This window comes from Petromyzon marinus, chromosome 20 (genome assembly GCF_048934315.1).
Source record: "Petromyzon marinus isolate PM22_M1 ecotype Great Lakes invasive population chromosome 20, UKy_Petmar_22M1.pri1.0, whole genome shotgun sequence".
Lineage (NCBI taxonomy): Eukaryota > Metazoa > Chordata > Hyperoartia > Petromyzontiformes > Petromyzontidae > Petromyzon > Petromyzon marinus.
In genome coordinates this window covers 8,207,918-8,231,768 of record NC_133686.1, presented here as the reverse complement: position 1 = coordinate 8,231,768, position 23,851 = coordinate 8,207,918, and the positions used below count along the sequence as shown (strand labels likewise).

The following is a 23,851-nucleotide window of genomic DNA, read 5'->3' as shown; positions in this document are numbered from 1 at the left end:
AACATTTTTGACATGCGTTTTTCTGAATTTTGTTGTTGTTATTCTGTCTCTCACTGTTCAAATAAACCTATCATTAAAATTATAGACTGATCATTTCTTTGTCAGTGGGCAAAAGTACAAAATCAGCAGGGGATCAAATACTTTTTTCGCTCACTGTATCTGCTTAGCAAACATTTTTGCAGCAAGATACAATTAAAACGTGTGACAAGCGAAAACTTTTATTTTTCACTATACATTTACTCGATTTACAAATAAGTTGCGTTTTTTTTATTCAGAACACTCTCGCCGAGGAAAGGAACAGTTGCAGGAGTAACATTTACAAAAAAAACTTAAGTTCATGTAGGTCATTTGTTAACATGCCATTTGCACAGAGGTTTTCCACACATAGCGGGACATGTTCAATTGTAACACACGATTAAGCCTCGCAGATGAATGCAGAAAAAAAATGTACAGCTTTTTATGACCGAGGTTCAAATTTGTCTAGAATTGGGCAGGGGTTTTTTGGCTGATAAATGGTGATCGAATGTGAATAACGGCAAAATTTACAATGACAGCCCCAATTTGAATGAATCAGGAATGCTCAGTTATATTTCAGTGAATAAAAAATGAAAGTTGAAAGTCTGTATTCCTCATGACATACTTTTTATAATAGTCCAAGTATAATGATGAAAGCTAATTTAGTGCAGTGTGTTTAGCAAAATTTGCTCATTTCTCATTAGCAAGACATTTCTTTGAAACACTTATTTGATTAAATTCAGTATGTGCTGCGTAGTGTACAAGCATGATAGTTTCTCATACGTTATTATATTTTGCCCTTTTTAAATGCAGAAAAAATACCAGATATGTTTTAAGATAAAATTCAGGAATAGACATTCGTTCCTGGATTATTATCATCAAAGCCCACTGTTACATAAAACATTACACGGTTATGTACTGCATGCTAAGAATTGTAACCAGTGTAGTTAGCAGAGATATATTAAGAGGACGTATGTATAATTTCCTATGGGACATTGACATTTTAAAAGTATAAAAAGTGAACATTTGTTGTTGACAATGCCAAATATTTTAAGATGGCTTTAAACGTTATTTTTATTCTGGAGTAAAAAATCATGAAACAAAATTATTAAACTTTTCACTACAGTACTTAGACATAAGCAAACATGTATACAACCTAATACCGTAAAAAATCTATTCATCACAAGAATGAGGGAATAAAAAAAATAACAGTTATATATGTGGTTTACAATGAATGTCACAGAATAAATTTGTACTTAACATCAGACTGTTGAAATCCATCACGTCAAACATACGTGACCCGGGAGTGACATTCTGTGCCTGCCAACATCACAAAATATTTTTCTGGGACATATCCAAAAATGCCCCACATGTCTTATATCTCAAAGCTGATACATTTTTCCTTGGAAAATCCCTCTCAACCGACGTTTGTTTAAATCCCCCACTAAAATATCTATTCTCATGTGAATTTGATCCCTCTGCATTCTGAAGGTAGGACACAAACAAGAACAGCACAATGATGCACTTGCCTCCCTTATTTCTATTTTCAATTCCCCCCATTTTACTCATCTCTCACCCATCCAGGTAATCTTTTAAGCAATTATACGTGGGGGTATTTTTTAAGTTGTCAGGACATTGCGGAGGTGGTATCACATTGTCACATATACCTATTTGTTTCGCCCAAAATAAGTGTATCGTGCACGTGGCACGAGTTGTACCATCCGAAAACGTGTGCATTTGTAACATGCACCGTGTTTTGACAGGAACAAAGCAAGTTTGAGAAAAATGCTTTGATTTAATAGAGCTAAGAATTAGTGTCCACAAATAACTCTTACGAGCATAAGTCTCTGCGAGATTACTGGTTCTTTTTTTGGTAATTTTGAAATGTTAAATCGCCTTGAGTAAAGTGCGTGTTACAGGCACTGGGATCAGTACTGTGTGTGGCAGACCGTGGGTGCCACTGCGTTCTACTGCAGGACGAGCAAATCGTTTTTGCCAGGTGCATCCATTAGGGGTAATTGCAGAGACGCTGTGTTATGATTGACTGTCAGTACGATTACGCGAGCATGGATGAACCGTTCATTAACCACCCTTTGACACACCTAGTGTGCATAATTTACAACTGGTGCACCAGGTTAGAGTGCTGTACCGCTCATATTGGGCCATGCAGGTGCTTGATGGGATACCTGGCTGCGATGCAATTATTTTGAGCAAACCCACATGATTAAGACGCATTCTATCACCGCCTCTGACATAATCACCACAATCGAATTTAACGGAGAAACACCGGAACCGATTGCAAAACCGGCCAGAACCTGCTGGTAAATGATCTTTCTCTACAAATGGAACGCTGCTCAGTAGGGCTTCTCCTGCAGGTAGTCCTTCATCTTGCTGGGCAGTGGGAGTTTTCGGATCAGGTCTATGCGCGTGCTCTGCCGGATGACGAAGCGGCACAGGTACTGCAGCGACCGCACCTGCATGAAGCGCGACACTGGGACGGTGAGCCGCACCGGGTAAGTTGCGGAGCCTGGCAGGCGCGAGCGCGAGTAGCAGAAGGCGCCCACCTCCGAGTCGCGCACCGACCGTTCCACGAGCTCCACCACAGACGCCTGCCCCTCGGCCTCGAGCTGCTCGTAGAAGCTGAAGCGGCCGTTGGAGTGCTCGATGCGCGTGTGCAGCGTGCGGTTCTGCGAGCGGAAGCTGAGGCTGAGCAGGTAGCGCTCGTCGGAGCTGTCGCGCACGAGGAAGGAGCCGTCTTGGAGGCCGTGCAGCTTCTCCTCAGCCTCCCAGCGCGTGATGGGACCCCAGTACCAGCCCTGCCGCGCCAGCTTCTTGAGCTCCTCCGTGAGGCTGGACACGGCGCCGGGCCCGTCACGTCGCACCGAGTCGTACACACGGCCCACGCCTGGCGCTGACGTGGGGTCAAAGGGCACGCTGTGCACTTGAACCCGGGAGGACGGCGGCACTAATGGAGATGCGGGCGGCCCATCCGCCGCGATGAACAATGCTCGCAGGCCAGGGGCATTCGCTTCTAAAGTGTCTCGCTCAACTATGTTTCCATTGAAGGCACTTAAATTGTTGACGTCACCGCTGAGGATTAGCACCTGATCTTTGCTTTCGCATTCTGGCTCTCTGACAATGGCGTTGCACATGGAGAGAACCGTTGCTTTTTCTTCTAAAGAGACTGTTGCAACTTTGCTTTCTTCAACCTCCGAGTACCCTGGAATATGTTCCGAGTCCACGCCATCCATCACGTTGTAGTTGAAATAGGCATTGCAGTTCAGCTCGTTGCATACTGCAGACTGATTAAATTCCATCATTGTCACATCTGGGTTGTGGTTGCCATCAAGACTCAGCTCCAACGCACAGCTGTGAGGGTCCAGACTTGCCTTGCAGCCGCCAAAGGTTACGTCACGACACTGACATCCGTTAGCGAGAGCTTTGAGAGGGAAAAAGTCCAAGTCAGCTGACACTTTAACATCCGCTTTGGTCGAGCAACTATTTCTGGGAGCGTTGCCTCCTGCTGGCAGGGGCACAACGTCGTATTGGTTGCCCTGAGCAAACCGGTTATGGCTGCAGCTTTTGGCGTGGACATCGGCACCCTTGCTTCCTGTGGAAGACACTGACGTTGCCGAAAACACGTCATCGTCCACCGCGCCGATGGAAAGAAAGAGGTTTTTTCCAACATTCTTCTGCCGGAAGGAGAGTTTCCGTCTCAGAGTGCTCATAAAGCCGTCGCTCTGCGACCTGTGTTTGCTCTCTCCTTCCAGGGCATCCCAGGGATTTGGATCCATGCTGCTTTTGTCTGACTGCAGCCCCCCTTGGCTTTCCCAGGAGGCTTCGTTCTCCGTGTCTTGCTCTACCAAACAGCCAGACACGGTGGAGGCTCCATCCTTGGATTTATTCAAGTGGAAAGACTTCCGTAGCGACACAAGCCCCTTCTTCATCCTTACAGCAGGTGCCTCCACTCAATTGCGAAACATGCGCTTCTGGTGAGACAAAACCTCGCCCTTGTCAAATTGTTTATGGGTTTCCCATGCCTTGATGCTACAGCAGTAGAGTGCTGTGCTGGGAATTGGCTTCTCTGAAACCTAACGTAAGACAAATAAACGGCATTTAATTAAACGTGGTATGCCGCATATAAGAGTCCATGCAAGACACAATATAAAAAACGAGACATTCACAACATCAAAGATACTTCTTGTCTCTAGTCTGTTTAATTGCTGTGATGGACACTTTTATCTTCAAACCCAGTATTGTGCATGCAAAGCATGGGGCTGTCTAGCTTAGGCTCATGTATAAACATGGAGCCATGCGTAATTGGGCATATTGAAGTACGACTTTACATCCATGGGGATGATACGTGTACAGTAGCATTTTCCAGGTGCATTTCCGATTAAAAAAAACATTCAGTTAAGCTGCATTATTATTTGAGGTGTATAGCATGGGGCCAGATTAAGTTATCTGATCAGTAATACTGAAAATAAAATGCACCTGTATCAATAAAATAAATGTTTCTAAATACAGTCATTTACATCCCCTTTGTCAATCCACTGCTGGATGAAGGTCCACCTGCCCATGCTATATCAGTCACGGGGAGGGGGGGGCTGGTTTAATAATATATCAATTAAAAAAATGTACTCTAACAATAACGCATGCCCAGCAAAGCCTTTTAAGGCCAAAGCAAATCCCAACACTGCACGGTATGAAAACATTAGAGCAATAAAATGATTTATAAAATGAAGCATACCAGTAGTATGCCCACGTAGGAAAAAGCACAAAATGAGGGAGGGGAAAATATTATATTATCCTGTGTGTGGCCAGGAAACCATAACTGGTCACTCGTCAGTATATTTTATAGGCGTTATACTCGGAACCAATTTAAAAGTTTTAATGAGGCAGAAAGTTATAAAATATAAAGGCCGTCCTCGGGGTCATTTTATAAGAGAAAGGAGGCATCTGTTAAACTAAGTGTTTTTGTTTTTGTTGGTGTTGTTACTTTCTCCCCCTTAAACATTTGTATTCATTAGACCCCCGTTGCCTGTGCAGTGTTGAGCACCACGACGCAGCCAACGCCCTTTCACATGCCCTCCTGCCCAGCCTCGACCACCTTGAGACGCCGTCGTTGACGCCCCGGACAAATACGCACATGCTATACCTTAGTTTATTTAAATACTTATGAGCTTCAGATGTGCAAGTGCAACGCACTTGATTAGTATATTTTGACTACTGTGTAAAGAGCCGTGGAAAGAAAAATTATAATTGACGTTCCGGTCGGGCCACAGTGTAATGTTTAGATTGTGCGCAGCTGAGCAAGATTTTATTTTTAAGATCTGTACTGCCGTGTTCAATACGAGAGTGGGTAGAAGCATTTTGCCTTTACAAATTTAAATAAATATATAGGACACCCTATTATCGATTTTTTTCTGCAAACAAATACAAAGATCTCTTCCTCCCATATATCCTTTTACAGACTGTTAGGGCAAGTGCTGTTTGCAAACACCTATTAGGACTGGCATGTGATTCAAGGAGGGTTGTGTGGCTAGAATCATGCCCAGCCGCCTGTCTCCCCAGTGCTGATGTTTACATACTGCACTCAGCGGTCAATTATGGCCGAGTTAATCTAGGGGAGGCCCAGAACAAGTCAAAATATGACTCGCCACTAATATTGGCCGTGGCTGGAAATCAAACTAGGTCGCCGGGTTTGTAGCACAGTGCACTAACCACCGTGCCATCAACCACCATACAGCACATACACACACACCATTACCGGGTAATAACTGTGTACCTCAAAACACAATACCAACGTGTGTTCAATTTGATCTTGGTCAATTTCGAAAGCATCCAACCAATTTGCGTTAAAATATTATCATGCTTTTACCACTTGAGTGCAGTGTGATTCTGTATTTATTGATCTGGCCTTTTCCACGATTATTAAAGCCATGGGGGAGGAAGAGTTAATGCACTTCATCTTGTTTATAATGCACCACAATCAACCAAGAGTACTGCACTCTGCCAACCATATATTGCCTCACTCATGAGGGACAGAAATTTATACTAATGTCGCACACAGTGGTATTGCTTAGTAGTTATTCTTCTTTATGTGCATCCAGCCTTTGTTAAGCTGCTAAACTTGTTAATTTGCAATCATACAAAGGCACTAAATCACCCTTTGATGCCATCTCAGGTTAACCATATCCAAACATATGGCCAGGGTAACAGCTAAACATGTGTATGCCGTTGTCCTGTAGTTAAACTGATTATACCTAAATTGATTGATTATACCTACCCCATTAGTCAGTATAATCCTACCAACCCATTAGCAGGACCCACTGAAATCAATAACCTTGACAACTCCATCACAAAGACAGAAGACAAAGATCCCCCGTATAGCCTTAACAGACTTTTTTGGGACAGGCAAGTGCTGTAAGCGAGCACCTATAAAGTCCCGGGGTGGCTAACACCACGCCCGACCGCCTTTGTCTCCCAAGTGGCGATGTTTACGCATCGCACCAGGTACTCATTTAAGGCTGTGTCGACCTAGGGGAGGCCCAGGACCGGTTCAGATAATCTTCACCGGTGCTGGCCGTGGGCGGCAATCAAACTCGGTTCGCCGGGTCCGTCTGCGCAGCGCGCTGACCACTACACCACCGCTCCCCCACTACCAACTCTCATCACTACGCGCACGTGATTGTCACCAAAATGTCACCTGCTGTGAGAGCACACACAGACACACAAGTGGCCACTCGTCACACTCACCTGCCTTCCGACTCAAGGCCATGCTCCTGCGCCTGTCAAGATTCTCAAAATCTCTCATCGGCAGCGCGCACCACGGTCGCGGATGTCTTCCCATTGGCGTGGCCCTGCCATCGCCGCACTGCGAGCGACAAACACAAAGAGACCCCCACCACCACCACCACCACAGTGTCGCCTTAATCAGACTGTTGGGGCAAATGCTGCTGTTAGCGAGCACACCTACGAAGGCCGGCCGGCCGGCACTGTGTTGGCACGCGACGGGGTGGGTGGTCAGCACCACGCCCGGCCGCCTTTGTCTCTCTCCCCCGGTCCTCCCCCAAGTGGCGATGTTTACACACCGCACCAGGTGCACATTTGAGGCCGAAGTCGACCCTCCTGCCGGTTCAGATAATCGTCACCACTGGCGTTTGTGGCCTTGAGCGGCAATCGAACACGGGGTCGCCGGGTTCGTAGTGCCGCTTACACTACGGCGAGCAACAATCACACAAACACACAGAGAGAGAGAGAGGGGCAGAGACACAAGCCGTGTCACCACCTTGGAGATATACTCAAAGTGCAGGAGGGGTTTCCACGAAATCAACAGAGAGCAAAGCAATTCTTTTTTGTCCCCCCCACGCCGCCGAAGTCGAAATTCTTTGTTGGATTTGCTATTTTGTCGTTGTTGTTGTTGTATATGTACAATGTATGTACGGCATTCAAACATCTGGCCACTTCTGACCACCGATTTATTGCAAACTATCGAGGGTTGATTGAAAAATGGTCAGCTGTACGAATTTGTTTTGCATAATTATCGTAGTTAATTTTACGTGGTTTTTTGGTTTGTTATAAGGCCCAGCAGACCCAACAACGGGGCTTCAGTGAAGTGCAGAAGAAAAAAATATGTCTTGGTTTACCAAACATCATAGCAAAATAAGGTTTTTAGTTTATTTTTAAATGGGAGAATCTGAGTGGTCAGGGGCAGTTCTTCAGGCAGAGAATTCCAAATCTGACAATTACTAGCAGGCAAAACGTACACTTTCAAAACCTATAACAATACAAACAAAAACATCCTATGACACGCAGTGTACAAAATAGCCTGGCTGGAATCATACATTTTTATTGTTGTTGTTATAATCACTTCACAATTTGTTTTGCGTGAATTGTCCCTTACCATAAAATATTAACGATCGCTTCAATTTGCACTAAAAATTTATTTGTTTTTGTTAACACGAAAGCCCAGATAACGAGATGAAGACCCGCTGCTCCCCACCAATGCCCAAAGCGACTCATTAGTGACTTACAGCTTTCGTGACTGCAGGGATTCATATTCTTGGTTCTTTCGGTAAAGTCACGTAGAAGGGAAACAATAAACTAATATTACTTTCATATCTTTATTATTTTATTGTTTCCCTTCTACGTGACTTTACCGAAAGGACCATTATTAATACGACTCATTAGTGCTGTGCAAGACACTGGGTCCGACTTTTTAAATTCACTCCACATTCATTCGCGAACATTTTAACTCCCATAACCACCAGAAGAAGAAAGGGGTGGTGGTGGGGAGGAGAAAAGTGTTCCTTTTCAATCAGGGAGAAAGAAAATAAAAAAATGTATTTTCATAACGATGAGAAAGTCACCACCACCATCGCAAAGGCAATGGTGGCGGTTCAACTCGCGCGTACCGAACGTATTAAACATCGCGTGGCACGCACACACGAGCACGTACCACTGAAATAACCATCCTCTTCACGGTATACATCATCATCATCATCATCGCCACCCCAACACATTCATTCGCGAAACAACAACAATAACAACTACAATAAAAACCCCGTGCTTTAAATCACCCGCGCGTACGACTTGAAACCGCATCCGCCGCCCATGTGGGTTGATGCTCTCTCCTTCTCTCTGACCTGCACAGATGTTGTTGTTGTAGTTGTTGTTGCTGCTGCTGATTGCTGCCCGTCGTGTCGTTTGCTTTCGTTTCATCAGCCGGCTTCGTCTACAGTGGTTAGTCAGCCAAGGTGGTTGGTTGGTGGTGGTGGGGGAGGAGATGATGATGATGATGGCGGGGGTGAGGTGATGAAGGTGGGTGGTAGAGTTTGTCGCCTAAGTAGATTCACGCCAATCGATACCGAGGGACCGTACGAGTCCACCCCGCAGGGATGACTGCGGCTCTGTAATGTGGCATCCCACCCCGCCCGCCCGCCCGCCCAGATGCCTGCCCAGATGTCTGCCCCGATGCCTGTCTGCCTGCCCCGATGTCTACCTGCCTGCCCCGATGTCTACCTGCCTGCCCCGATGTCTACCTGCCTGCCTTGTCTACCTGCCTGCCTTGTCTACCTGCCTGCCTACCTGCCTGCCTTGTGTGCCTGTCCGGTCCTGGCTGCTGGCAAGTGGCTGCTGCTGCTGCTGCTCCGCTACAGTGGCCCCGGGCTCACGGACGCAGAATTTTCACGTCACCGGCTCGCCCTGCCTCCTCTCGTGGGCCAAGCGAGTAAAGGGACGGCGTTTACTTTGTCTCTGTGTGTCTCTGTCTCTCACTCTGTCTCTGTGTGTGTCTATCTATCACTCTGTCTGTGTGTGTGTCTGTCTCTCACTCTGTCTCTCTGTGTGTGTCTCTGTGTCTCTCTGTCTCTCACTGTCTCTGTGTTTGTCTCTGTCTCTCACTGTCTCTGTGTGTGTCTCTGTGTGTGTCTCTGTCTCTCACTGTCTCTCACTGTCTGTGTGTCTGTGTCTCTGTCTCTGACTCTGTCTCTGTGTGTGTCTCTGTCTCTCACTCTGTCTCTGTGTGTCTCTGTCTCTCACTCTGTCTCTGTGTGTGTCTCTGTCTCTCACTCTGTCTCTGTGTGTGTCTCTGTCTCTCACTCTGTCTCTGTGTGTCTCTGTCTCTCACTCTGTCTCTGTGTGTGTCTCTGTCTCTCACTGTCTCTGTGTGTGTCTCTGTCTCTCACTCTGTCTTTGTGTGTGTCTCTGTCTCTGTGTGTGTCTCTGTCTCTCACTCTGTCTCTGTGTGTGTCTCTGTCTCTCACTCTGTCTCTGTGTGTGTCTGTGTGTGTGCCTCTGTGTCTCTCTGTCTCTCACTGTCTCTGTGTGTGTCTGTGTGTCTCTGTCTCTCACTCTGTCTCTGTGTGTGTCTCTGTCTCTCACTCTGTCTCTGTGTGTCTCTGTCTCTCACTCTGTCTCTGTGTGTGTGTCTCTGTGTGTCTCTGTCTCTCACTCTGTCTCTGTGTATCTCTGTGTGTGTGTCTCTGTCTCTCACTCTGTCTCTGTGTGTGTCTCTGTCTCTCACTGTCTCTGTGTGTGTGTCTCTGTCTCTCACTCTGTCTCTGTGTGTGTCTCTGTCTCTCACTGTCTCTGTGTGTGTCTCTGTGTGTGTGTCTCTGTGTCTCTCACTGTCTCTGTGTGTCTCTGTCTCTCACTCCGTCTCTGTGTGTGTCTCTGTCTCTCACTCTGTCTGTGTGTGTCTCTGTCTCTCACTCTGTCTCTGTGTGTGTCTCTGTCTCTCACTTTGTCTCTGTGTGTCTCCGTCTCTCACTCTGTCTCTGTGTGTGTCTCTGTCTCTCACTCTGTCTCTGTGTGTGTGTCTCTGTCTCTGTGTGTGTCTCTGTCTCTCACTCTGTCTCTGTGTGTGTCTCTGTCTCTCACTTTGTCTCTGTGTGTGTGTCTGTGTGTGTGTCTCTGTGTGTGTCTCTGTCTCTCACTGTCTCTGTGTGTGTCTCTGTGTGTGTCTCCATCTCTCACTCTGTCTCTGTGTGTGTCTCTGTCTCTCACTTTGTCTCTGTGTGTGTGTGTGTCTCTGTGTGTGTCTCTGTCTCTCACTGTCTCTGTGTGTCTCCATCTCTCACTCTGTCTCTGTGTGTGTCTCTGTCTCTCACTCTGTCTCTGTGTGTGTCTCTGTCTCTCACTGTCTCTGTGTGTGTCTCTGTCTCTCACTCTGTCTCTCTGTGTCTCTGTGTGTGTCTCTGTCTCTCACTCTGTCTCTGTGTGTGTCTGTGTGTGTGTGTCTCTGTGTGTGTGTCTCACACTCTGTCTCTGTGTGTGTCTCCTCTGTCTCTCACTCTGTCTCTGTGTGTGTCTCTGTCTCTCACACTCTGTCCCTGTGTGTGTGTGTCTCCTCTGCCTCTCACACTCTGTCTCTGTGTGTGTCTCTGTCTCATACACTCTTTCTCTCTGTGTGTCTCCTCTGTCTCTCACACTGTCTCTGTGTGTCTCTCCTCTGTCTCTGTATGTGTCTCCTCTGTCTCCCACACTCTGTCTCTGTGTGTGTGTCTCTGTCTCTCACACTCTGTCTCTGTATGTGTCTCTGTCTCTCACACGCTCTGTGTGTCTCTGTCTCTCTCACACTCTTTCTGTGTGTGTCTCCTCTGTCTCTCACACTGTCTCTGTGTGTGTGTCTCTGTCTCTCACACTCTGTCTCTGTATGTGTCTCTGTCTCTCACACGCTCTGTGTGTCTCTGTCTCTCTCACACTCTTTCTGTGTGTGTCTCCTCTGTCTCTCACACTCTGTCTCTGTGTGTGTGTCTCTGTCTCTCACACTCTGTCTCTGTATGTGTCGCTGTCTCTCACACTCTGGGTGTGTGTGTCTCTGTCTCTCTCACACTCTTTCTGTGTGTGTGTCTCCTCTGTCTCTCACACTCTGTCTCTGTGTGTGTGTGTCTCTGTCTCTCACACTCTTTCTCTCTGTGTGTGTCTCCTCTGTCTCTCACACTGTCTCTGTGTGTGTGTCTCTGTCTGTCACACTGTCTCTGTGTGTGTGTATCTGTCTCTCACACTCTCTGTGTGTGTGTCTCTGTCTCTCACACTCTGTCTCTCTCTGTGTGTCTCTCTCTCTGTCTCTCACACTGTCTCTGTGTGTGTGTCTCTCTCTGTCTCTCACTCTGCCTCTCTCTATGTGTGTGTCTCCTCTGTCTCTCACACTCTGTCTCTCTGTGTGTGTGTGTCTCCTCTGTCTCTCACACTGTCTCTGTGTGTGTCTCCTCTGTCTCTCACACTGTCTCTGTGTGTGTGTCTCTCTGTCTCTCACTCTGCCTCTCTCTATGTGTGTGTCTCCTCTGTCTCTCACACTCTGTCTCTCTGTGTATCTCTGTCTCTGTGTGTGTCTCCTCTGTCTCTGTGTGTCTCCTCTGTCTCTCACAGTGTGTCTCCTCTGTCTCTCACACTCTTTCTCTGTGTGTGTGTCTCCTCTGTCTCTCACACTCTGTCTCTGTGTGTGTGTCTCTGTCTGTCACACTGTCTCTGTGTGTGTCTCCTCTGTCTCTGTCTGTGTCTCTCCTCTGTCTCTCACACACTGTCTCTGTGTGTGCCTCTGTCTCTCACACTCTTTCTCTCTGTGTGTGTCTCCTCTGTCTCTCACACTGTCTCTGTGTGTGTGTCTCTGTCTCTCACACTGTCTCTGTGTGTGTCTCCTCTGCCTCTGTCTGTGTCTCTCCTCTGTCTCTCACACACTGTCCCTGTGTGTGTGTCTGTCTCTCACACTCTTTCTCTCTGTGTGTGTCTCCTCTGTCTCTCACACTGTCTCTGTGTGTGTCTCTGTCTCTCACACTCTGTCTCTGTGTGTGTCTCTGTCTCCCACACTGTGTGTGTGTGTCTTCTCTGTCTCTCACACTGTGTGTGTGTCTTCTCTGTCTCTCACACTCTGTCTCTGTGTGTGTCTCTGTCTGTCACACTGTCTCTGTGTGTGTCTCCTCTGTCTCTGTCTGTGTCTCTCCTCTGTCTCTCACACACTGTCTCTGTGTGTGTCTCCTCTGTCTCTCACACTCTGTCTCTCTTTGTGTGTCTCCTTTGTCTCTCACACTGTCTCTGTGTGTGTGTGACTCTCTCTGTCTCTCACTCTGCCTCTCTCTATGTGTGTGTCTCCTCTGTCTCTCACACTCTGTTTCTCTGTGTGTGTGTCTCTCTCTGTCTCTCACACTGTCTCTGTGTGTGTCTCTCTCTGTCTCTCACTCTGCCTCTCTCTATGTGTGTGTCTCCTCTGTCTCTCACACTCTGTCTCTGTGTGTGTGTGTCTCCTCTGTCTCTCACTCTGCCTCTCTGTGTGTGTGTGTCTCCTCTGTCTCTCACACATTGTCTCTGTGTGTGTGTCTCGTCTGTCTCTCACACTGTCTCTGTGTGTGTGTGTCTCTCTCTGTCTCTCACTCTGCCTCTCTCTATGTGTCTCCTCTGTCTCTCACACTGTCTCCCTGTGTGTGTGTCTCTCTCTGTCTCTCACTCTGCCTCTCTCTATGTGTGTGTCTCCTCTGTCTCTCACACTCTGTCTCTCTGTGTGTGTCTCCTCTGTCTCTCGCACTGTCTCTGTGTGTGTGTCTCTCGCTTCAAACTGACGCACGTGCAGAAGACACCGCCGGATGTTTTATTTATACCGGAGGAATCCGATGAGCTATCAAGCGACCCTCTTTTTTTTCTTGTTGTCGTTGCACAGATGTTTAGCACTTGCCCAGCCCCCCAACTGCCCGTTAAAGTAGCCTTTAAAAAGTAGTCCAACATTCTTTTAAATCAGACTTTAAGTGAATGTTGGGGCAAGTGTTGTTTTTTTATTGCTTTTCATAGAGCAATAAAAAGACAACCATTCCTCGTATAGCCGTCAGAATGAAAATATTACTTTTTTTTGCTGGAGGAATCTGATGAGCTATAAAGCTCTTTTTGCACAGATGTCCAGCACTTGCCCCCAACGGTCTGTTAAAGTAGCCCGGCTCTATAAAGTAGCCTTTAACAGAATGTTGGGGGAAAGTGTTTTTTCGTATGTAATTGCTTTTGATAGAGCAATAACAAGACAGCGATTCACCGTATAGCCTTTAGAATGATAATATTTATAATGAAGGAATCCGATGAGCTATAAAGCTCTTTGCACTTGCCCCTACAGTCTGTTAAAGGCTACTTTGCACAAAATAGCTTCCTAGCTCATAGGATTCCTCCAGTATACATACATATTCTGATTCTGAAGGCGAAACGGGGGATCTTTGTCTTTGCCCCAACAGTCTGCTAAAGTAGCCTTCAGTAGACTGGTGGGGCAGGTGCTGTTTTCATAATTGCTTTTGCTAGAACAATACTTTTAAAAGCAATGTTAAATCTTTAAGACGAATGAATTCGGATGCAAATATGAACTTTAATTCTCCATCAACGGTCATCATTCTAAATATTAATTTCATTTTGCGGTATAGTACTTACTTTAAACACCTGACTTTGTGGAACATAAATATGCGAATAATATGCGGTATTACTTGAAGATGTGTTTTACAGATGCAAAGCAGACACAAAGTGCGTGACCTGTATATGTAAACTACATATCCCCCGTATAGCCTTAACAGACTCTTGGGGCAAGTGCTGTTAGCGAGCACCTTTGAAGGCCGGCACGGCACACGAGGGGGTGGGTGTGCCAGCACCACGCCCGGCCGCCTTTGTCTCCCCCATTGGCGATGTTTTACACACCGCACCCAGGTACTCATTTGAGGCTGAGTCGACCTAGGGGAGGCCCAGGACCGGTTCAGAGAAGTATTCGTCACTGGTGTTTTGTGGCCTTGAGCTGGAATCGAATTATGGTGGCTGGGTTCGTAGTGCCGCGTAGCGCTAACCGCTACACCACCGCCGCCCCAACTGCCACATGCAAAGACAGACACACACATTATTTTTTTGTCAAATATGATGAGCACATGTAGCCCGTGCATATTTAATACAGGCGTTGAGTATCAGGCTGTTGTCCTTTTTTTACGTGTTTGGATCATACAAATTGTTAGTTCATGTGCCAGCTCAAAATTAGCTCGGGTTATGTGAGACCAACAAGTACTGTGTTGAATTACCACCGTGTGTTAAAATATAACACGAGGCAGAATCTCGTTATAAATCTGCCATAGAAATTGTTAAAGCGTGTTTTCTTCATTCGCACAGTAAAATGCCAATTTAGCAGTTTTTTTAAACCCCTCTGCACATAAACCTGTCAGTCTTCCAATTATTGATAATCTGAAAGCACATCCTTGTGACTGACACTTTACGATAATGTGTCTGGGGAGTGGTTAATACAAACCACTAACCTTTTGCCTTGCGGGTTCACACTATTACATTAGCGAACGCATGGTAACAATTTTACATAAAGTGTAAACATGTAACCCCAGTTGACAAGCAGAGCTGGACAGCACCTCGTAAATTTACATTGCCATATAACCTCCAATGCCACAGTTTGTCAGATACTGAGCTCATAGAATCAGCCTTAATCTACTGCTAGATGAAGTCTTCACCAAGCCGCTGCCATCTCTCATGGTTCTGCAATGCAGTGTCATCTGCAAGTTCCTTCGCACAAACTGCTTTCATTTCTCCGTCTGTGAAGTGGGGGTCCTCTTGAGCTTGTTTTCATCGCTTGGCTGCCACTCCATTGCTCGTCTCGATCACCAGCCATGGGCCCTTCTTGCGACGTGTTATACCCCCAAGCCCACTTTCATTAGCACTCAATGTGCTGTGTGTCTTCCACATGTCCTCCCATCTACATATTCAGTGTGCTCCTCTTCCTGCCTCTCGGCAAAAATCCCTGCATCATCGAGACACATTTATCAAGCGGCACTAATAACAATGGGTTATTTCGGGCTGGCACGCATTTAAGTTTTTTTTTTAAGTTATTAACCAGCACTCTGTAATTTTTTGTACGTCTGTAGTTTCCTTTTAATGCATGTCCCAGGTGTTTTAATTGCCCTCTGTGCCTCGTGCCTCTGATCTTGCATGCACGGCAGCCTTCACAACAGTGACAAGGTCGTGGATAATTCCAGTCGCCATGACCGTGTGTGCCTTATGCCTCCGATTGCCAATGGTGCTTCGACCCACTCACCATAGCCTCTGTGCGGCAGCGTTGTGCCCTTGTCAAACCACTAGCTGACATGCCTATTTCATATACGTGTATATGTCTGACCCACAGACTATGTCTATATAAGGATGAAAGAGGTTTGAGAGGGTATCACAACGTTTTGAGAACAGGCTATTCAAATTTAAACATACATCCACTGAAAATAGAAGACTCCTGTATCCTTAATACATTGCATTTGGAATTTACGTAATCACAGCAGGACTTCCAACGTGTTCACTTGAGTATGTGCTGATAACATTCAGGAATTATCAAGTCACTGTAGGTTGAACTTTTCCCCACTCTCTGCTGTGCTTAACAGCAGAATTCCATCTCATTGACACATGCCAGGGTGATCTTTCTTGGTTTCCATTTCACGGCAGATTTGTGTCATTAGCGCTCCCTAGCTACGTCTCCCAACAGAAATGCATCAACCCGGGGTTGCTGTTTGTCACGAAATAATAGGTATGACGTCTCCGTTTATTGTTTTCCTGTCCATGCTTCTGCACACGTCTCTCAGTGTGAACATGAGAATGCATATATTATGGTTGCATATAATGCTTGCTGTGAATATAACACACTCTATATATATACATTATATATGAACAGCCAAAAACATTTTCGGAATGGCATATTACGTTTCCACCAACGTATACATGTTAATTTACTTTCAAGCCACTTTATTTGCCATATAAATTAATCACCTATTTGACTGAGCTTCAAAAAAGATATTTTATAAATAATGTAAATATGTTTCGACACATTTTCTTTACACTTTAATGAAATGTTTTGATCTCCCACTAAATACACACACATATGTGCCTCCATGAAGTGCATTCTTCTGTCTAATCCCCTTGGAGGGTAGTAAAAAAAAATCAGTAGGATTTTTTTCTGTAATGAGAATTTAAGCACCATACGTTATCACACTTTTATCTGATAAATATCGGCACCTCTGTGGAGCTAACATACGGCACTGCATAATGTATTAGTCCCTCTTTTAAGGTTATCTGTGAGAGGGAAAAAGAATTGCCTGACAATTAAACTCACATTATACAATGATGCCCTGCTGTTACTGTTTAATGTCACTCATTTATTTAGCACTTTAGTGTTTTTTTGCAGATGTGCATCATTTCTGTAATAATTGCATATGCGTGATTCTAATGCTTATTGCCGGCGTAAATCTTATGAGCGGTAGTCAAGATGTTTTGAGAATGGCTTTATTAAAAGTGCGCATACACTCCTGCTTATTGAGGTGCTTCATTGCTCTGTGCGATAGCCCTTAAAACCACATAGTCTACAGTACGATGCATATTTGAAGATGTGGCCTCCGTTATCGGAATGTTTTAAAATAAACACAACGCAGAGCAATGCATTACTCGGCATCATCATCAGCCGTGATCAACCCACTGCTGGATGAAGACTTCCCAAAGGCCGTCGCCGCTCCTCATGATCTTGCGTCACAAAAATCCAACAAATAGCCCCACATGAACTGGCTTCGTCGCTCCGTCTCATCAGTCGACGCCCTCTCAGACACGATCTCTTCAACCCGAAGCTTTTCCTGCCAAATCACACGAAACGTACAGCATCTCATCATGTATCAGAAGCTACGCAGGTTGAGCCTAGTAAGTGCTTGAATGGGTGACTGCCACCAGGGCTTGTCAGGTGTTATAGGCTTGGTCCTGCTCGGTGACCAGGACATGGAAGCGCCGAGTGTCACGCCTCAAATGCCTGGGGTTTTTTTTTTCTCCAGGTACTCCGGTTTCCTCCCACATGCCTCTCATCAATGGAATTGTCCAGGACCCCTCTTGAAAGATGAACCTTGAGACTCTGAGAGGGTTTTTTTTTCCTTTGTAAAGAATTGCTACTATACAAGGTTGAAGTCATGAGATGTTTTGTCACTTAATTTATAAACATCAAACGTGCTGTTTGCATTTCTGGACGAAGGCCTCTCCATCTCGCTGTGACACAGGAGCCGATCTCATTGCCCCATCTTTGCAATGGCCCTGCGCTTGGGCGTGTTCTCTACTCTCGCTGTCTTCCGTCACCAGTCTCATCCATCAATAATAATCCCTTCAAGTGATGCCATGCGGCAAGCCCACTTATTTTTCTAAAGAGTCAAAATAATGGTATTTGTTCTCGAATCCATGTGTTTCGTTCCTTCTCAATGTCGGCACCCATGTTGGCCCATATTCATTACCCTCGATATATAATCCCTGTAGCACAATTACTGCTGCAGAGACGAGGCAACTGAGACACAAAGATCCATAGCAAAAGCGGTAGCCTAGTCACGTGGTTACTCAAAAGCCTCACTTTATTTCTCTGCAGCAAAGGCTATTACTCCATAGCCTAATTCCACGCGTATTTGTATGTTTCTCATTGATAATGTTCTAAATCTTATTATTTTATATTTTAGGAGCCTTCCGTGGCTCAAAAAGTGAATTTTTGGCACCCCACTTCAGCTGGAGGAAGTGACCATTTTTTCTGCCAAACAGGAAGTATGTCTGGCTTCAGCACAGATATTAATTTCATGATGCTCCTGCAGAGCGAACCTCACCAAAGAGACTTGATTTGAAGCTTTCGTGACTGCAGGAATTATTATTTTTGGATTTTTTCGGTAAAGTCACGTGTAAATAAGAAATAATAAAATAACATAATAGCGTACGACGTTTCGGTTGCAACACAAGCAGCCATAATCAGGTACAGAAGAGCTAAATTTAGCTGAAAAAAAAACAAAGAGTAATTCCTGCAGTCACGAAAGCTTCAAATCAAGTCTGAACCACCTCTTCGGGGAGGTATGAGGTTTGTGTCTTTGTGTTGTCTCTGCTTGTGTATCTGCCTTTGTGTCTTGGCTTGGATTTGTGTCTCTGTGCTGTCTCTGCCTGTGTGTGGGCCTTGGTGCTTCCGAGTGGGTGCTGCCGCGCCCCACTTTGCTCCATGCATACCTCATGCTAATTTTGTCCCATTGTCTCTCAGCCTTACCTTCTCTGCCTATTTAAGGCGACTTCACTGTGTGCTTGTCTCTGTGCTGGTTCGCTCTACTTGGATGTCTGTGTGTGTGTGCGGTCTGTATTTTGAGTTTCATACTTAACTTTGAAATAGCGTGATCAACCGGACTATGCGTTAATTGTGTTTTGACCGACCGTCTGTGTCGCTTTACATGGTTTCCAAAATTTTGCTAAACCCTCTTTGTCTGGTATGCTTCTCTCTCTGTGTCCCCTGTTGTATCTGTGTTAGTTCCCCCTACTTGGGTGTCTGTATATACATCTGAGGTTATGTGTTTCCCCTCTCTCGTAAATTTAGCTCTTCTGTACCTGATGATGCCTGCTTGTGTTGCAACCGAAACGCCGTACGCTATTATGTTATTTTATTATTTCTTATTTATACGTGACTTTACCGAAAAAAACAAAGAGTGACTCACCAAAGAGGACAAAGATCTGGAGCATTTTGCTCATCTGGGAGCGGTGCACGACAAAAAAAAGGGTTGTAATGCATGCGCAGGGATTATTTGCTGTGTATTTCCCCATATTTGCTGGAAGTGCGTGACTCGTATTTACAGCCATCGCGAGATGTATCATGAATGTGGTGTGCCGGGCACATAAGATATTTTTTTCCCGGTCGCTGACCCAGATAGGACCCAACTAACGTTAAACCTGGGCACGTGGCCAGCTCCTCAAGATTGAATGCCACGAGAGATGGTCATTTCTCTTACGCTGGAGAGAATGCGATGTGACAAGTTGCCCAGGCTACCCCCACGGCAGGAACGACGGGATCACTGCGGGACCGTTGGCATTGGTGACGCTGGGGAGACCCGATAAGGAAGGCTGCTGTCGGCCTTACTCCCCATTATGTCGTGTCTGGGTGAGCCCATCCTATCTTTTAAAAATATATTTTTTTTATTTTACCAGGTAAGGCCCACTGAGCTCTATAGCTCACAAATGATAGCCCAATGAAGTGGCTCATCACTTGAAATTTATAGCAGTTAAATACTCTGAACTCATGTTTCTAAATGTGGAGGGAAAAACCGGAGAAATATGCACGCGACCACGGGGAGAACATGCAAACTCCAAATATACAGGAGTCGGGATCGAACCCACGAACTCCTGTATACCAGGCGAGGTAGTTAACATCTCGCCACCGCTGCACCCATCCTCAAGAGGTAAGGGCACAAGAACGGTGGGTGGCCTTCAAGCCCCACACACAGCATGAACCTGTGGTGAGCTAAGGGCCATGAAGCTGCTTACCGTAAGCTAAAAAAGAGCACGTTGATGCATTCAATATCTCCATGGACACATTTTTCAAGGCCGACAATTTGCAAGGTGGCTAAAGTTACTTCAAGTCATCCGGTACTTTTGTAAGGAACCGTAGGCTGTATTCTTTGGTCTTCAGGGAAGTATTGTCAGTGCTGTTGGCGCCGCTTCTGTCCATCCCGTCCACCAATGTGGAAAGCATTGATCGACATGATCAGTGCGAAGGGGAATGGATATGGGCCGATGCGGTTGCCACCAGCGACATAGAAATAATATGGTATGTACTCTTGCGAAAGCATCAATTAATGCATTCCAATTAAAGATGAAAGAATTATACATTATACCTGTATCAGTTTAACACGTAGGCGTTCGCGACCAATATTATGAGTTAAATGATGACGTCACCCTGCTGCTCTATTTAAGACCGAGAGCAAGCGAGGTCTTTACCATTCTGGCGAATTGCCCGATGATGCTGGATGCAATTACCAGCGAAACGTCGTATTCAAACTGTAAATGTTGTGGATTCGCTCTTCAACACACCGGTGGGCTAAAGTAGTCAACTAATTGTCTTTGTCAACGTGACACTTTTTTTGCTGATTGGCCGTGTCGGGTGGTGGATGGTTACGACACATTTATAAATAACGCGATCTAACCCAAAAACCTTTATTATGAATTATACCTGTACGTTTGTTTGTAACGTCAAGGTACAACGCCCCGCGCATTGGCGCGAGCGCTACGTGTGTATGTTGTATGTATGTTGAACTTCTTTCGCACCATACGTAGCCAACCGCACTAATCGGAGGCGCGGGGGATGGACAACAAACTAAACACAAAGCAGTTCTAAAGAAATCAGTTTTCAATCTACATTTGAAAGTGCATATAGCTCCAGTCGCTTCCTAATATCGGAAGGAAGAGCGTTCCAGACGGCCGCAGAAGCACATCTCAAAGCGTGCGATGCGGTGACCGTCTTTGTTATTATTGCAAAAGAAACACTTCCCAGGAGGACAAACGCACGTTGGACATCGTCACCGAATCAATTCTCACGCATTATTTTTCTTCCCCGATTGTACAATCGTTGGTGCTTGGCACCAATATATTGGGCCCTCTCCTCTCCTCCGGGAGCACAGAGGGTTCCGGCCCCGCACCGTTTGTGCCAGTCAAGCAAGCGGCGCCGACGCGAGCGTGTTGCTTGTAAGAAGAGTTATCACGAGGATGCACGTGGCAACGGCCCAAGCAGCAATATAATAGTGGGTGTCTCAATGTCACTCCGGGGACCCCTATCCCCTTACACTGCCAACGGTTGTCGCTTGATACCTTAATGTTGTGTCACGGTGTTAGGTACTCGGGTCGCATGAACTTGTAAAGTGGTGGTGAACAGTATTAGGATTCATTCCAGACCTGTGTCTGCTGTATTCCTGGGTCGGATGATAGTTCCAATCCTGAGTTGGGTAGTTATTATGTTGTGTTTGTATAAGTTGTTCTAGGCTGACATGGGTCTAATAGACATGCTCATGGTGCGAAGTTCTCGGTTCAGTTATGCATTAAAGGGGGGAGGGAGGTGGTTTGTTCACGTTTTCAGGATACTTCTTTCAGTAGAGATGTTTTTTCTATGTCATAGTCTCGTCTGTAGTCACAGTTGGTGCCATGTGGAGAAAATGCTAAGGATAGTGAACATGATCTTATGTGGATGCCAACATTCTCTGAAATAAACTGATTTTATGTAAAAAATTACAATTTCACTTCTGTCTCAGCGCAATTTCAAATATGCACCTCTCAAAGCTTCTTTGCACACTTTTCAGCTTTTGATTATTTTTTCTTCATCAATGGTAGAAGTTTCCAACACATGGCAGTTAATATGCACCGGTTGAAAACGATCTCTTAATGTTTTGACATTTTTTCAATGCAGTGATATATTACATTTTCTATATATGCTGTATATAACAAAGATACGTAACATAATGTGATAGACTTTTATTAAAATATTTATACTGAACATGCATAATGGTAAATTATTATTCAATCTGAGAGACTTTCAAATCCTGTCCTCAATGTTGACATATCAGAAAAACACATCTTACACCTTAATTTCATAATTCACCAGAATGAATTTTTAAAATGCTAAAGGTACTGAATATTTTGCATGCAGGGAATTGGTTGAAATTAGATAACACACATTGCACACACGCTTATTTGGTTTTCCAGACTAGAATAGCTGGGCAGAAGCACAAGGAACGAGAGTTAAGTGTCATCTTTCGGGGAAAAATCCTGCAAAAAATGTTAGCAGGCTTTGGGCAGGTGGAACGGAAAGATTGTGTGACAAATGCCCCCACACTCCTCATAACCTTCCTTATATGGATGTATCAGCGAGTATGAATCTGCCAATGTGTGATGCCCTACAAAGGAATATGTCAGCCTTTGTCCATCCATTGTATAAAGCGAGCGAAGGGAGCGTTGAGGTTTTACTGATGAATCCCTTTGATGTCGACGAATTGTCTCGTGCCACGGCGTGATGAATATCCACAGGCAGCACTCGGTAGCTTGCCATAGTAAGTCTCGGAGAGTGGCTGTTTTGCAGACTTGATCTCATGAGCTGGTCCAAGGGCATCACGGTGTAATGTACTTCGCTGCTGCAAACCCATTTCGCGCTTGGTGTTCACGGGTTTTGTGTGTATCTTCAAGTCAGCTGTTGTGTTTTTTTACTACCCGGTAGCTCACAAGTTGGAGCATGCAGGTCATGTGGCTTGCAAACAAACACATGCATTGCCTGCCATCACCGTTTATATTGTATTGCAGCCTAGCGGACATTACAATTTAGAGTTAATTGTCAATCCAATGGGCTGAATGGCAACAGGCAATACGATAAAGCGCCGAGAGCCTTGGTAAAGCCCTCCCCGTGCCATGCCGGTAATGGGAGTGATATGACCAATGATCAGTGCATTGTGAATATAGAATGGTTCAGATATCACTCGCCACCAGTGGTAGCCATGGCTGAGAACCGAACATCGGCTGCTGGGTTCATTGCATAGTGTACAAACCACTTGTGCCACTCGCAACACGGACACGGTCTTATCAAGCCCTTAAATTATATATTTTAAATTAATTTGTATTTCCCATTTGTACTGGTGTATCACTGCTAACACAGTTTCACCAAATAATGTGTTTAGCCTTTGCTGACAGCCCCTTGGCGGCAGTGGTGGTGGATAAAGCAATGCATGGCATGCATGACACCCACCTGCAGAGATGTGTGGCTATAGCCTTTGGGCCGGTGCTTCAGAAAGGGTGCGCCCTGGTATTATCGGAATGAAGGGAGCGAAAATGACCTCACCGTTTCGCAGGTTTGGACGCACGCGGATTCTCCATGCCGTTCAGTGGCCGATCCCCCCACCCCCACCCCCCCGCGCGCCACCCTCACCTCCTCCTCTTCATTGGTTGTGGCGCGCAGTGCGTCGACCCCCACAACTCCCCTCGGTCACGCATGTGCAGGTGGGGGCAATCAGTGTGCCGCGAAGATCCGAGCAAGGTCAAAGAGTAACGCCGTTGGAATGGAGGGGACATCGCAATAACGAAAGGACGGTAACGGGGACTGTGGAACGACGAATCGCGTCGTCAAATCCGAAAGTATCGGTATGCCCCCCGACGCTCTTCGATGGCTTTAAGTTGCCACGCTGAACATCCCGATCTACAACCATAAGAAAGTCAATATATTGAATGTGTTCAATAAAGGCCATTGCCCAAAGCATTAACCCACTCTATTTGGTTTTATGGTCAGAGTTTATGAAGCGTGTGTTTTGTTTGCTTATCGTTTTCTGATCGTATAGAAAGTAGGCGATGGACACGTATCTGAATATTTGCGTGTTAGTTCCCCTTGCACGTGTATTTTGTCTGGGTATTTTTTTTTATCTCTCGCGCATTCAAATCTTGAATAATAAATGGGCCAGACATCGTACAAAGGGCTATCGTAAAAAGCATCGATACTGATTCATCCCTGGAAGAACAACTGACTCGTGTTTCGTTTATAACACTTTAAACA

General features: G+C 45.6%; 1 protein-coding gene across 3 annotated transcripts; it reads right to left on the bottom strand.

The window, feature by feature from the left end:
* Nucleotides 1-202: 202 nt before the first annotated feature.
* SOCS6 (suppressor of cytokine signaling 6) lies at nt 203-9,222 on the bottom strand. Of its 3 annotated transcripts, XM_076068289.1 has the most exons (4): nt 9,077-9,222; nt 8,664-9,039; nt 6,775-6,892; nt 203-4,106 (listed from the first exon to the last, which is right to left on the bottom strand). In XM_076068289.1, exon 4 carries the CDS (start codon nt 3,960-3,962, stop codon nt 2,370-2,372), a length of 1,593 nt encoding a protein of 530 aa, XP_075924404.1. In that variant the 5' UTR covers nt 3,963-4,106; nt 6,775-6,892; nt 8,664-9,039; nt 9,077-9,222; the 3' UTR covers nt 203-2,369. The 3 variants fall into 3 exon arrangements, with proteins under 3 accessions (XP_075924404.1, XP_032813486.1, XP_075924405.1); XM_032957595.2 differs by having other exon boundaries at nt 8,664-9,222; XM_076068290.1 differs by lacking the exons at nt 8,664-9,039; nt 9,077-9,222 and adding an exon at nt 8,598-8,621.
* Between the last annotated feature and the right edge of the window lie 14,629 nt (nt 9,223-23,851).

What these genes read in the sequence shown, in the direction of transcription:
- SOCS6 (XM_032957595.2), bottom strand. Translation starts at nt 3,962, where the DNA reads ATGAAGAAGGGGCTTGTGTCGCTACGGAAGTCTTTCCACTTGAATAAA.